This window comes from Chiloscyllium plagiosum, chromosome 10 (assembly GCF_004010195.1).
Source record: "Chiloscyllium plagiosum isolate BGI_BamShark_2017 chromosome 10, ASM401019v2, whole genome shotgun sequence".
NCBI classification, from domain to species: domain Eukaryota; kingdom Metazoa; phylum Chordata; class Chondrichthyes; order Orectolobiformes; family Hemiscylliidae; genus Chiloscyllium; species Chiloscyllium plagiosum.
In genome coordinates, this window is record NC_057719.1 from 82,757,079 (window position 1) to 82,772,085 (window position 15,007).

General features: G+C 46.4%; 1 protein-coding gene across 1 annotated transcript in view; it reads left to right on the top strand.

The window, feature by feature from the left end:
- mapkbp1 (mitogen-activated protein kinase binding protein 1) overlaps positions 1 to 15,007 on the top strand; it is a 167,211-nt gene that overhangs the window by 103,586 nt on the left and 48,618 nt on the right. The window contains exons 10-14 of the mRNA XM_043698499.1: positions 4,964 to 5,153; positions 8,864 to 9,010; positions 10,558 to 10,742; positions 12,050 to 12,141; positions 13,415 to 13,448. Coding sequence (XP_043554434.1) covers positions 4,964 to 5,153; positions 8,864 to 9,010; positions 10,558 to 10,742; positions 12,050 to 12,141; positions 13,415 to 13,448 — 648 coding nt within the window. The remainder of the gene's footprint in view (positions 1 to 4,963; positions 5,154 to 8,863; positions 9,011 to 10,557; positions 10,743 to 12,049; positions 12,142 to 13,414; positions 13,449 to 15,007) is intronic.

Here is a 15,007-nt window from a genome sequence, read left to right on the forward strand (position 1 = left end):
GTGAGTTCATGGAATGCCCTGCCAGTAGCAGTGGTGGACTCTCCCTCTTTATGGGCATTTAAACGGGCATTGGATAGGCATATGGAGGATAGTGGGCTAGTGTAGGTTAGGTGGGCTTGGATCGGCGCAACATCGAGGGCCAAAGGGCCTGTACTGGGCTGTATTCTTCTATGTTCTATGTTCTATGTCCTATGTTCTAAAGTACAACCAAAGAAAGAGCAATGTAGAGTCACTTAACTCTATTGGAATACTTAACTGAATAATATAGTAACTACACTAATTAACTGTTCCAAAATAGTAACATCCCATAAACACACCCCTTGGTAAAAAGGCAGATTCAGACACAGATTCACACACACAGTTCTCCAATCCAGGAAGCAAAAAAAACATCAGGAGAAGATTTAGAGAGAGTAGCAGCTAAGAGACATTCACTGAAGTTTCCAACTCTGTTGAGGCCCCAATGGCTTCTGCTTAAAGCTAAACCTAAAAACAGAAATCCTGATCTGTGAGAGCTGGCCACATCCATTCAAGCTGCCAAAACACACCCAAGGTCTCCCAAGTTGTTTACTCAAGTGGTTCTGGTAGACTGCTCACTGTCTCTATCTTACAACCTTTCTTCAAAAAAAAGGACAAAATAACTTCTTAAAGTCACAACAACGCATGTATGTGTGCACGCACACACACAGACACGGTACACAAATACACATGTGAACTCACTGATGCACAGAGAAAGAGAGAAATTTGCATAAACAGATCTGGGATAAGTGATTGCAGAGACTGCTAAATGTATGCATAGAAAGAGTAAGATGTACACACAGTGGAATACGAGTATGGATACACTTTTACAGTCAGTTCTGCTACAACGTGGTAGTTCTGTTCTCATCAATCCTGTATTATACGAAAATCGCATAGTAGCAGCATCATTTAAACTAATGGGGCCGGAATCGCATTATACAATACCCGCTTTAGAAACAGTGTCCCCAATTCGTCAATCGTGTTATAGCGAATTTGTGTTAATGAAACGTGCGTTGTAGCTGAACAACCAGCAAAGTGGATAGACAAACAGGCAGACAGTTAGACAGATAGGTGGATGGACAGATAGACAGGCCAATAAAATGTAACAAGGGAAGTAGATTTCTGTAGAGACAGATTAATGAAACTGCAGAGGTAGCTAGAGAGCTAAAGAGCAAATGGGGAGCTGCAAAGAGTGAGAGATAGCAGAAGCAGGGATTGAGGTGGAGAGGCATGTGCAAAGTGAAGTATAGATAATGAGGCCGACAAATACAACAGTGAGACAGCTGCACAAAGGTATCAACAGGATGGGCTGACATTTGTTCCAGAGGTAGAGAGACCTTCTGTGCAAAGGTCCAGCATGCTGATTGGCCAGTAGGATGTTGTTTTCTTCTTGAAACAGCTTCTCAGGGAGTGAGGACAATCCGAGTGGAGTCAGCAGGCGCACAGTGATGAAGTCAGCCAGAGAGAGGAAACTGCCCACACTCGGAGCCCCACACTGAGTCAGAAGCTCGCCCAGTGTGAAACCATTAACAGCGGAAGAGGAATTCTGTGCCTTGCCATTGAGCCCTCACGGTGGTGGCAGAGCTAATGGGTTATGAATAGTGAAAGTGAGGGGGCAGTGTAAGTGCCAGCCTGGCTCACTGTAATGTGGCAGGGGACGTGATTGGATGGTGGTTATAGAGGTGACCCGCTAAATGGTTGCCATCTGCCAAGTGAAGACCATAAGACTGAGGAGGAGAAAGAGGCCATTCGGCCCCTCAATTCTGCTCCGCCGTTCTGTGAGATTGTGGCTCATCCTGAACTCCACTTTTCACTGTAATCCTTGATTATTCTACTGATTTGAAGTCTGTCTTGGATACACTTAACAACAACCACCAAGTTCGGCTGGGTGTTATGGCAGTGGCTCAGTGGTTATGTCACTTGAATGGTCATCCAGGGAGCTAGACTCATATCGGTTTTAATCCCACTCAGGTAGACATTGAATTTGATTGAAATCTAGTGATAATAATGGTGACCATGGAACAATTGTTGTTTCTTTATAAAAAAACTATTGGGTTCACTCGCATCCTTAAAGGAAGGAATTCTGACATATCCCTACCTGTGTGGCCTACATGTGACTCCAGACTCACAGCGCAGTTGGAGATGGCCTCCCACGGTCCGATATTCCAACACTTTGCTCAAGGGCAACTAAGGATGGTCAATAAATGCTGACCTTGACAAGTGATGCCCACATTCCACGAAAGAATAAAGGGACCGTAAAAGACATGGAATGGTTTGAACCCACAGAATCGATCCCTACCTTGGAATTGTCAACTTTCTTGAGAACGTTCAGTGCGGTTGGGGGAGAGAAGCGCATAACCATGCCAAAGCTGATGTTAGCAGCAGAGACAGAATGCAGTATGGCCTGGAACTTCCCCAGCAGAGTCAGGGCCGAATGATTGGGGCGGGGGCAGAATCCTGACATGAAGCCAGTCTTCACTGTTTTCCGAGGGCAGAACCAAAAGGGAACACATTTCCCTTGGGGGATGATCGGAAAGTAATCAAGGAAATATTGAGGGTTTCAATAAATTGATTATGAGTTGCTTTAGCTTTGAAGCCTGGATATCCCAGTTGTGGAATCTCTTTCCAATCTGTCATCAAGTTGCCAGTGTTGTTGAGGTGAGTGCACAGTGGGAGGTGGAACTGGCAGACTGGGAAAGCTTTGATCAGAGCTGCAACTGTGGCCAGCTGTCAGGATATTGACCCACCGACGGTGAAGGAATGGTGATATATTTCCAAGTCAGGATGGTGAGTGGCTCACAGGGGAATTTTAAGGTGATGGTATTCTCATGTGCCTGCTGCTCTTGTCTTTCTAGATGGAACTAGTTGTGGGGTTGGAAGGTGCTGTCTAAGAAGCCTTACAGAAGACTTTCTGCAGTGTGTCTGGCAGATGCTACTGAGTGTCGGTGGTGGAGGGAGTGAATTTGAATGTGGTGCCGAACAAGCGGGCTGCTTTGACCTGGATGGTGTCAAGCTTCTTAAATGTTATTGGAGCTGCACCCTTCCAGGCAAGTGGGGAGTATTCCATCACACTCCTGACTTGTGCCTTGTAGATGGTGGACAGGCTTTTGGGAGTCAGGAGGTGAGATAATCGCAACAGTATTTCTAGCCTCTGACCTGCTCTTGTAGCTGCAATATTTATATGAACAGTTCCAGTTCAGTTTCTAGTTAAGATTAACCACCCAGAATGTAGAGAGTGGGGGATTCGGCGGTGCCTATGTGATTGAATGCCAAGAGATGATAGTTAGATTCTCCCTTGTTGGAGATGGTCATTGCCTGGCATTTGTGTGGCACAAATGTTACTTGCCACTTGTCAGACCAAACCTGGATATTGTCCACAGCATGGACTGCTTCAACTTGCTGGACAAAAAGTAAAACCAGCGGCCTCATTTCCAACATGCCAACGACGACTCAACTGGTAGGAGGTACTTTGGATGTGTGTGGAACCGCAGTGCTGCCCACACACCCTGAAAGCAGAGGCTGTGTGGGTTCTGAACATGAGTGTGCCATTCACTGCAGAGTGGGCTGCTTGCCCGAAGGAATGCAGTCCTCCGTCCCTCACTAACTCTCTTTGGAGTTAGTGTGTGTTGATGAAAGTCAGAGGGGAACAATAGACGTACACATTAAGTGATGATCCCTTCCTTGTTTCATGTGGTGCAGCATGTGATGTGCACGTAGGCGCGATGGCTTTTGGCTTTGTTTGTTGCTGCACATAAACAGGTCACGGCCATGCGAGAGGCTTGACCTTCAACCTAAATCATTCAACACCAACGCAGCGAGAGCAGCTTAGTAATGAAATATTCTCATTCGTGAAGCAAGACGTTCTTTGTTTTTTTGATGGCAATTTCTTCTCCACCCCCCCCCCCCCCATGTAGTGTTGCTACTCATGCTTTGTGGTGAAAGGAATCTGACCATCTCTAGTCCCTCACTGCATTCTTTTGACCCTCCCCCATCCTGAGAGATGTTCACCAAAGAGGAAAGGACTGTCCATCCTGGGTCCTATCTGGCTCCGCCCATCTGGTATTTGCACAGCAGGCCAGTTGCCTTGATGTGTCCTCCCCAGGGTCGATCCCTTCTCCAGGCTGGTTTTGAGGCTCTCCCCTACTTTCCCCCCCTCACTCACCTCACCACAGCTCATGCTCATGTAGCTCACACTGCGGTGGACACTCCAACCCCTTCCATATCGGCGGTCTGACTGCTTGAGTCAATTTTCTGTCTAAAATGTCAAGGTGGCCTCTCTCTCTCCCTCCCCCGCTCCCTCCCTCCCGTTCAGCCTGCAGCCCTGTCAGGGCTCCGAGCACCTCCTATTGGAAGACACCCACCCTCCCTACTATCTGGGCCAATTTTGGGGAAGATCAGGCCTGGGTGACTGTTCCCTCGTACAGCGCAGGATTCTGACCCCCTAATGGGGGAAATGGCCAGTGGTGTTATCACTGGACTGTTAATCCAGAGACCCAGGTAATGTTCTGGGGACTCGGGTTCAAATCCTGTCACGACAGATGGTGGAATTTGAATTCTAGAAAGATCTGGAGTTAAGAGTCTAATGATGACCATTGTTGATTGTTTTGGCGGGGGGGGGGCAGTCCATCTAGTTCACTAATGTCATTTAGAAAAGGAAACTGCCATCCTTACCTGGTCTGTATGTGATTCCAGACTCGCAGCAATGTAACTGACTCTTAAGGCCCTCTGGGCAATTGGGCTGGCCTGGCCAGAGATGCCTTCAACCCGTGAATGAATTAATGAAAACGTCACCCTGCCCCACTCCGGCTGTCTAACTTCAGGTGCTTATCCCAAATACTGGAAGGGGACACAGAGACTGCTAGCAAATAAAGACGCTGTGGTTCTCTCAATGGCACTCCATGGTTGGGTCATTTTCGGGTTTATTAATGCCACTCCATTCCTTCTGCAGCCACCTGTTCTCAACCAGAGCAGATGCCAAGTACCCAGACACCATTGCACTGACCTACGACCCCACGAACCGCTGGCTGTCATGTGTGTACAATGACCACAGCCTGTACGTGTGGGATGTCAAGGACTTTAAGAAGGTCGGGAAGGTATACTCCGCCCTCTACCATGCATCCTGTGTTTGGAGTGTGGAGGTAAGGCCACATTTTAACTCACTGTGGAAAGATAGACTAAACAAGGCAACTCCCTCCTTAAATCACCTTTTAAAGTAATACCCCTTACATTTATTCAGTTCATCCTCGTTCTGATTCTTCATTACAGCAGTATCTTCACTTCAAAAGCACCTTGTTGACTCTAAAGAGCTCAGGGATGTCTTGGAGTTTTATAAATATTAATCATCCTTCCCTTGCTCACACCTCTTCCCTTCCCTACTTTTCCTTTTCTCTCCGCTTTCCTTCCTTTCTGTTTCTCCTTCCTTTCCCCCTTCCACTATTTGGTTACAGAACTTTACCCTGCTACAGTTGGCGCACTCACATGAGGTGCCCTGGGTCCGGAATGATTGCGATTGGTGTCAACACAGAGCAATATTGCCAGTGACTGTAGGCATTATTGAAAATAGCTGCCCATAGTGTTTCATGTCTGAATTTTCCTTTCTGTTGTAGTCATTGTGAGAGATGTATTAACAGTTTTGTGCCGTTGCCTGGTTTTCGCCAATCGTTTTCCCTTTATAGGCATATGTAAACTTTTAAAGTTAGATCTTATGTTCCACACAAGCTTACAAAGTTAAGATTACTTCCACAAACGTAGTCTGGGGCCACACACAAGACAGATGGGCTGATTGGCCACCTTGCTCTTTGAGATGCCGTGCTGCCCAAGTGAGCCCAGATTCATGACTTACCACCCCATGAGCCACTGACTCTGACAGTGCTGCAACGGGTGGATGTTCTGTGGATCTCCCCGCAGCAGGAAGACAAAGGGAGCGAACAGATCCACACTGCTGCTCAGCAACTCTATTCCAATGCAGCATGTCACTGATTAGATCTAGAATGGTGCTTCCTCAGTAGAAACCGGGTAGCTCTCGATGGGGAAAACAATGTGTTGTAGTCATGACACTGTATTACAGGTCTGGAGACCTAAGAAGTGCCCTGGGGCATGTGTTCCAATCCTGGTGTGGCAGTGGGTGGAATTTAAATTCAGTTAATAATAACTGGAGTTTTGAAACCTACTGTCAGCAAAGATGCTATGAAACCATCATTTTTTTATTTATGAAATCTCATCTTTATGGCCTATTTGTGACTCCAAGCCCACACTGACTTTTAACCACCCTCTGAAATGGCTGAGCAAGCCACTCAATTCAAGGGGAGATGGGCAATAAACACTGGTCTTGCCAATGATGCCCAGGCCATGTGAAGAAACTAGGTAAAAACTCTTCCTCGCAGTAACATTTGCACAATCCTGACTTCAAATACCAGTCATACAGCTTGTTTCTGTTGGCCATGTGTACAGGAGGGCAATGATGTTCCACAGCCAGGCAAGTCAGAAGAGGTGGCTGAGAAACGTTGGGGATAGGAAGTCATGGGTGAAAGACATTGGGCCACCAATGTTGTATCAGTGGAACCGAGGTTCCTTGTGTTACAGTGGCAGTGTTCTGATCTGTGAGCTAGGAGGCCCAGGTTCAATTCCCACCAGCTCCAGAGACGTGTCATAACATTACTGAACAGATTGGTTAGAAAATATCAATGGAATGGGAGATTTTAAATTCATGGGAATGTAGAAGAAAGGAACAGAAATAGGCCATTCTCTCCCTTGAGCCTATTCCACTCTTGAATATGACCATGGCTGATACCCTCATCCCTCCCTCCCCGCCATATCCCTTGATCCCTTTAGCCACAAGAGCTATATTTACCTCCTCCTTGAAAACACAATGTTTTGGCCTCAACCACTTCCTGTGGTGGTAAATTCCGTAGCCTTGCCTATCTCTGGGTGAAGAAATGTCTCCTCATCTCAGTCCTAAAAGGTTTACCCCCTTTTCCTTAAACTATCACCCCAGGTTCTGGACTCCCACAGCATCAGGAACATCCTTTCAGCAACTAAACCTGTCTAGTCCTGTTAGAATTTCATAGGTTTCTATGAGATCTCCTCACATTCTCCTAAACTCCAGTGAATACAATCCCAGCTGACTCAAGCTCTCCTCATACGTCAGTCCTGCCATCCCAGGAATGAACTTGGTGAGCCTTTGCTGTACTCCCGCTGTAGCAAGAACATTCTTCCTCAGACTAGGAGACCAAACCTGCCCACAGTATTCCGGATGTGTATTGTATAATTGTAGCAAGGCAATCACGCTCAAACCTTCTCGCTACGAAGGCTGATGTGCAGTTTGCCTTCTTGACTGCACACTTACCTTCAATGACTGGTGCACAATGACACCCAAGTCTTGATGAACACACCCCTCTCTCAATTTACAACCGCTCATATAATTACCTTCCTGACTTTGTTCCCAAAACCAACAACCTCACATATATCCACATTACACTGCATCTGGCGTGCATCTGCCCACTCACTCAACCTGTCCAAAACACACTGCATCCAAGATCTCTGCATCCCTGTCATAGTAAACCCTTCCAACCCAGCTTTGTGTTGTCTGCAGACTTTGAGGTATTACATTTAGTTCCCTTATCTAAATTATTAACATATATGTGAAAAGCTGGGGTCCTAGTAGCAATCCCTGCAGTACCAGACTCGTCATTGCCTGCCATTCACAAAAAGACTCATTCATTCCCATCAATTGTTTCCTGTTTGCTAACCAATTTTCTATCCACTGCTCCCAAATCCATGCACTTTGATTTTGCATATTTATCAAAAACCTTTTGGAAGTCCAAATGAATCACATCCACTGGCTCCCCCTAGATCAACTCTACTAGTTACATTCTTGAAGAATTCCAGTGGATTTGTCAAACACGATTTCCCTTTGCAAATCTATGCTGAACTGTGTCTGATTCTATCACTGTTTTCTAAATATTCTCCTGTAAAATCCTTGACAATAGACTCTGGCATCTTCCCCACTACTGAATCCAGACTCACTGGTCGATAATTCCCTGTTTTCTCTCCATCTCCTGTTTCAAATAGAGGGGTGACATTAACTATCCTTCAATCTGTAGAATCTATTCCAGAGTTTAAAGAATCTTGGAAGATGACCACCAATGCATCCATTATTTCTAGGGCCACTTCCTTAATTACTCTCGGGAGTAGATTATCAGGCCCTGGGAATTTATCGGCCTTCAATCCCATTAATTTCTCCCAACACTGTTTCTCCACTAATACTGATTTGCTTCAGTTCTTCCCTCTCACTAAACCCTGTGTTCCCCATCATTTCTGGTATATTATTCATGCGTGTCTTTGTGAAGACAGAAGTGAAGTATGAATTTAGTTCATCGGCCATTTCTTTGTTCCCCATTATAAGTTGCCCCATTTCTGACTGTAAGGGATCTACACTAGTTTTCACCAGTCATTTTCTCTTTGTGTGCACATAGAAACTTTTGTAGTGAGTTCTTATGTTCCCCACAACCTTACTCTTACACTTTACTTTCCCTTTCTTAATCAATCCTTTGGTTCACCTTTGCTGACTTCTAAACTGTTCCCAGTCCTCAGTTCTTTTTCTTGCCTATTTGGATGCCTTTTGTTTTGTGTCTAATACTATCACTAACTTCCTCATAGGCTATGGTTTGCCCAATGTTCTCTTTGCCACGCAGGAATAAACAACTTGCTAAGCTGTGGAACCTGTGTATGGGAAGTCTCCTAGATAACAGCCCCGCAGTAAAAGTCTCTTTTTTTTTTGTTAATAGCATGCCACATTTTCAAATCATCGCTTCTGGAGGACCTAAGGTTGTATGGTTGTCTCTAACAGGTCTACCCGGAAGTGGAGGACAGTAATCGCGCGTGCCTCCCCCCAGGCTCCTTCATTACCTGCTCATCCGACAATACCCTCCGACTCTGGAACACCGAGGGCTCCAGCACCCATGGGAGCTCACTGCATCGTAACATGATCAGCAGCGTAAGTGAGCCACTGGATCCCTGTCAGATCGACAGACTCGGGGTCACCGAGAGACCTGACACTTCACCGTCCCTTGTCTGCTGCCTCACCGCACGTTTACGGAAATAAGTTTAGCCGTTCACAATATTTATTTGTTTGTTTGATTTATTATCGACACATGTATTTTGTTACAAAATACAGTGGGGATGTGTTGTGCAGTCTCGCTACTCTCCTGTGCCATCTTACAAGGCAGGAAAACAAACCGAAATGTCGAATCTAAAGGCAGAAAGGTTAGAAGAAAAAGTGTTCAACAATGTTGGGGGGTTTGATCTCCTGCTCCCCCACCCCAGCCTTTGTTTCCTTTAATTCCTAAGCTTACCTTCAGGTCCCTGAACTCCTTTGGTGGGTGCACGACATGAGGGTATAACCTTAAACTGAGAGAGAAGTTGTTCTTTAGGGTGATGCCAGAAAGCACAAAAACTGACGGAGATTCTGGAACTCTGTCCCCGACAAACTGCTGAGCCGTGCAGTCAGTTGGAGAGCTGAGATTGATAGACCCTTTGTCAGGTAAGGGTATGGAAGGCAGGTCGGAGTCATAAAAGGGTGGAGCTTGTACAGGCATCTGATTTGTTCCCATTCTGATCCCCACAGTGATTTAAATGTCCTGCTCCCATCCCGTTTTAGATTGGTCGTGTTGTGCCCAGCCTGATCTGGATCCACCACTCCCTCCCAGAAGATGGCTGCCACCAAAACTCTACCGTAGAGTCAGAGAGTCACACAGCGCAGAAACAAACCTTTCGCTCCAATCAAATCATGCCGTCCCTAATCCCAAACTAAACTAGTCCCACCTGCCTGCGCTTGGCCTATATCCCTCCAAGAGGATCTCATGTAAAGGCATTATTTTGAAGAAAAGTTGCTGTCTCCCTGCTGTTCCAACACAGGTCTCATAGATCACTTGGACACTATGATATTGCTGTGTGTGAGTTCTCTCCGTCACAATTCCTGTCTTGCAATGGTGACTACGTTTCAGAAATTCTTAGCTGGCTGCAAAAACACCTTTGGGGTATCCTGAGGTTGTGAAGGGTGCTGTATCAATGCACGCCTTGTCAGTTTAAAATCACACAACGCCAGGTTATAGTCCAACAGGTTTAATTGGAAGCACTAGCTTTCGGAACGTCGCTCCTTCATCAGGAGCAATGCTACGAAAGCTAGTGTGCTTCCAATTAAACCTGTTGGACTATAACCTGGCGTTGTGTGATTTTTTTAACTTTGTACACCCCAGTCCAACTCCGGCATCTCCAAATCTTGTCAGTTTGGCACCTTCCACATTCCCGTTAGAGAAACTTACTGATAAGACCATAAGAAATAGGAGTGGACGTAAGGCCATTCAGCCCATCGAGTTCACTTCGCCATTCAGTCATGGCTGATGGGCATTTCAATGCCACTTACCCGCACTCTCCCCGTATCCCTTAATTCCTTGCAAGGTTAAAACGTGCTCACTCACACGTTTGAAGACAGCAGGTGAATGAACATTTCCACCTGAGCCCGTGCTAATTTTCTCATTCCAGGATTTGCTGAAGGTTCTCTACATGGACTCCAACACGTCGACACTGCTGGATGTGGAGAACAATTCAGCGGGAGGCTCCGACAAACCGGATGGCCAGGCCGCCGAGATGAAGACCGGAATTCGAACGCTGTGTGTGAGCCCCGATGGACAGCATATGGCCTCTGGAGACCGGGCTGGAACTCTGAGGTGTGTCCCACTGATCCGAGTCAGACCAGTATTGAGTATGTGTGTGTCTGGGTATACAGCAGAGGCCAGCAGTAGAGATGGCGAGACTTGTATTTTAGTATTTTATAAAGGATGTTGTTAAACATGAGAGGGTTCAGAAATGATTTACAAGGATGTTGCCAGGGTTTGAGCTGTAGGGAGAGGATGAACAGGCTGGTGCCGTTATCCCTGGAGCGTCGGAGGCTGAGGGGCAACTTTATAGAGGTTTATAAAATCATGAGGGGCATGAAGATAAATAGACAAGGTCTTTCCCCTGGGATGGGGGAATCCAGAACTAGAGGGCATAAGTTTAGGGTGAGAGGGGAAAGATTTAAAAGGGACTGAAGGGGCATCCTTTTCACGCAGAGGGTGGTATGAGTGTGGAATGAGCTGCCAGAGGAAGTGGTGGAGGCTGGTACAATTGCAACATTTAAGAGGCATCTGGATGGGTATTTGAGTCGGAAGGGTTTAGAGGGATATGAGCCAAGTGCTGTCAAATGGGACTGGATTGGGTTAGGATATGTGGTCAGCATGGAAGAATTGGACCGAAGGGTCAGATGGCATGCTGTACATCTCTATGACTCTCCAAGATGAAAGCATCATGTCCTGAACAGCTCTTCAACTGAGTGGCCTTGCTAGGTCACTCCGAGAGGGCAGCTGAGAATCAAAAACATTACTGTGGATCTGAAATTATGTGTAGACCAGGCCGGGTAAGACCATAAGACATAGGAGCAGAAATTAGGCCATTTGGCCCATTGGGTCTGCTACACCATTCAATCATGGCTGATAAGGTTTCTATTTGATTTTCACGCTTTCTCCCCATAATCCCCTTGATCCTCAAGAACCTGACCCTCCCAGCCTCCTTCCTGATGAAGGGCTCCTGCCCGAAATGTCAATTCTCCTGCTCCTTGGATGCTGACTGACCTGCTGTGCTTTTCCAGCACCACTCTAATCTTGACTCTAAATCTGCAGCATCTGCAATCCTCACTTTCACAAGTGAGCCTTGATTTCATGGAATGGCGGAGCAGACTCAATTGGCTGAATGGCCTACTTCTGTTCCGACGTCATCTGGTCTGAGGGGTAAGAGACAAGGAGGGTGAAGGGACAAGTTGGGATTTGGCGATAAGGGCAGCAATCTCAACCTTTTTGCCTGGGGGTTCAGCGGTAGCATAATCAGCAAAGACATAGGAAAGGGTGACTATCACTGCTAGCTCGGATTGTCTGCACTCAGTTATTCATCGATCCTATGGTACAGCCTAGATATTCTTGTGTTGCATTGTGTCTGTCAGGGTCCATGATCTCCAGCTACTGAGAGAGCTCCTTCAAGTGGAGGCCCATGATTCAGAGATCCTGTGTCTCGAATACTCCAAACCAGAGACTGGTAAGAACACATTTAAAACCATTGCTCACCACAGTGTGATTGTCCAATTGCTGCCGTGTTAATACTGTTTTAACCACGTGCACTTATTTTGTTAAAAACCATTGTTTGCGCCCTTTTAAAAGGGAGCACTTTAATGAAATTGTTTGGGATTTTTATTTTTGGTTGATGAGACTGGACCAATTCTGACTCATTCTAATTCACATACATTCACGCAGTACTGGGTAATGTAGTGTGTATGTGTGTGTGTGTGTATGAAGAACACACTTAGATTTCAATCACACTGTTACCAACAAACATGACAGGTTCATCAGCATTAACCATGTGAATGTGAGGCGCCATGGCTGGTATTTACAATTCCTGTTCACTAATCAGGTATACTGTTAGTCAGATCTGAATGGCATAGTATCGCTTCTGGCTACTATGTTGGACAGCTCTGATCTGTATCACCAAAACCGATATCTGAGTTACTTGGACAGACCCTGTGACTCATTCACGATGAAGAGGTAGATCCTAGGATCAATATTCAGGTTGACATCAGCTAGAGTCATAGAGATGTAAAGTGCGGAAACAGACCCTTTGGTCCAATTCATCCATACTGACCAGATATCCTAAATTAATCTAGTCCCATTTACCAGCACTTGGCCCATATCCTTCTAAACCCTTCAAATTCATATACCTATCCAGATGCCTTTTAAATATTGTAATTGTACCAGCCCCTCACTCCAGACACGCACCACCCTCTGCATTAAAAGGTTTCCCATTAGATCCCTTTTAAATCTTTTCCCCTCTGACCTTAAACCTATGCCCTCTAGTTTTAGACTCTCCTACCTTGGGGAAAAGACATTGCCTATTTACTGTATCCATGCTCCTCATGCTTTTATAAACCTCTACAAGGTCACCCCTCAACCTCCAATGCTCCAGGGAGAACAGCCCCAGCCTTTTCAACCTCTCCCTATAGCTCCAACCCTCCAACCCCAGCAACATCCTAGTAAATCTGCAGGAATGGATCCATTGGTCCAGATATTCAAGGAGCGGCGAACACAGACAGGTTGTCAGTCCATTCCTAGATTTCTCCGGATTGCCATTGGTCATCATTTCCAACTTGGAATTCCAATCCCTGTTCCTTTAGAAATATGGAGCACTCCTGCAATCAAACAGCTCCCGCTTCCCTAGTGCAGGACTGTTGAGGGAAATCAACGCAGTGCCCCTTTCTGCAGCAGTGACTTGTTGTGTTCAGAGATTTAAGATTTATTTTGAGATCTCTTGCATCTAGGCACTTTGTCAGTGGGGCTGTTGAAGTTGTTGAGGTAAGGGGTTAGGATGAAGGTTGGTGAAGGGTTAGGATGGGCAGGGTACCCAGGAAGCCATGGACTGGTTTAGCCAGTTCAGGGTTCATAGAGGGATGGGTCATTGGGTCGAGCAGGATAGTGGGTGCTGTTCTAGCAGCAGGAGTGGGAGGTTTTTAGGTCCAGTTTTTGGGCAGGGCCAGGGGAAAAGAGGTGGGGATGGTCCTTCATGGGCAAGATGTAGAACTGTGGGTCTGTAAGAGGATAGTGTTGAGTCTAAACTGTGGATGATGGACTGCCAACATGGTGCCGGTTGGTGCATAGTGAGGGGAGTGTGTTGTCTGGTTCTGGGACGGGCAGGGGAGGGGGGACATTGTGTTGGATTGGCAAGATGCAGGCAAGTGGAAAGTGGCAGTTTGGGGTGTAAGGGGAGGCTTGGTTGGTTGGAGGAGAGTCGAGATGGGGGTGGGGGGAGTTGGCTTAATGGTGAGTTAACAGTTAGAGCGCCTTTATAACCCTCTAACCTCTCCTGGGTCACTATTAACTGAACTGAAGTGCTGCAAAAAATAATGGCTGTTTCAGTCATGACAGGCTTGTGCTCCCACTCTGTTAACTTCTGGCAAAGTTCCATGTCAAGACAACAGCCCTGCAAGTTGCACCTCGAAGAACACAGTTTCACAATATAAGTTGCAATGGATACAGATTTGAGGCCTGGGGTTAGATGGATACAGATTTGAGGCCTGGGGTTAGATGGATACAGATTTGAGGCCTGGGGTTAGATGGCTGCCTTGCAGTCCATGACCTGGGTTCTCTACAATCCCTGTATATGTTACATATGACTGTGACATCAAACAGCTGCCCCATACATTTGAGCTCATCCATGCCCTGCTGCCCCTTTCATCCAGCATACCATGCCCTGCTCACCCACTGCCCCTCAGCTTGCCAATATACATCGCTTCCTGATCAGGGTCAGCATTAAGCTTTATATTCTGATGTTCAAGTCCCTCTGTGGTTTTGGCCCTCCCTATGTCTGTAACCGCTCTACAACACTTTGAGATTAGATTAGATTCCCTACACTGTGGAAACAGGCCCTTCGGCCCAACCAGTCCACACCGACCCACCAAAGAGTAACCCACCCAGACCCATTTCCCTCTGACTAGTGCACCTAACATTATGGGCAATTTAGCATGGCCAATTCACCCAACCTGCATATCTTTGGAGTGTGGGAGGAAACCGGAGTACCCAGAGGAAACACCACACAGACAGTTGCCTGGGACCCTGGTGCTGTGAGGCAGCAGTGCTAACCACTGAGCCACCGTGCTCCTCCAGTTCAGGCCTGTGGTGTATTCCTGACACCACTATTGACCATGTCTTCAGAAGCCTAAGCACTTAGTTTTTAATTCCATAAACATCTCCACCTTTGGCTCTCTCTCTCATTTATGGCAGAACTCAAAACCTACTTCTTTGGCGAAGATTTTGATCACCTATCTAATATTTCAATGTGACTTGGTCTCAGACTTAGTGCAGTAATAGACAATAGACAATAAACAATGGGTGCAGGAGTAGGCCATTCAGCCCTT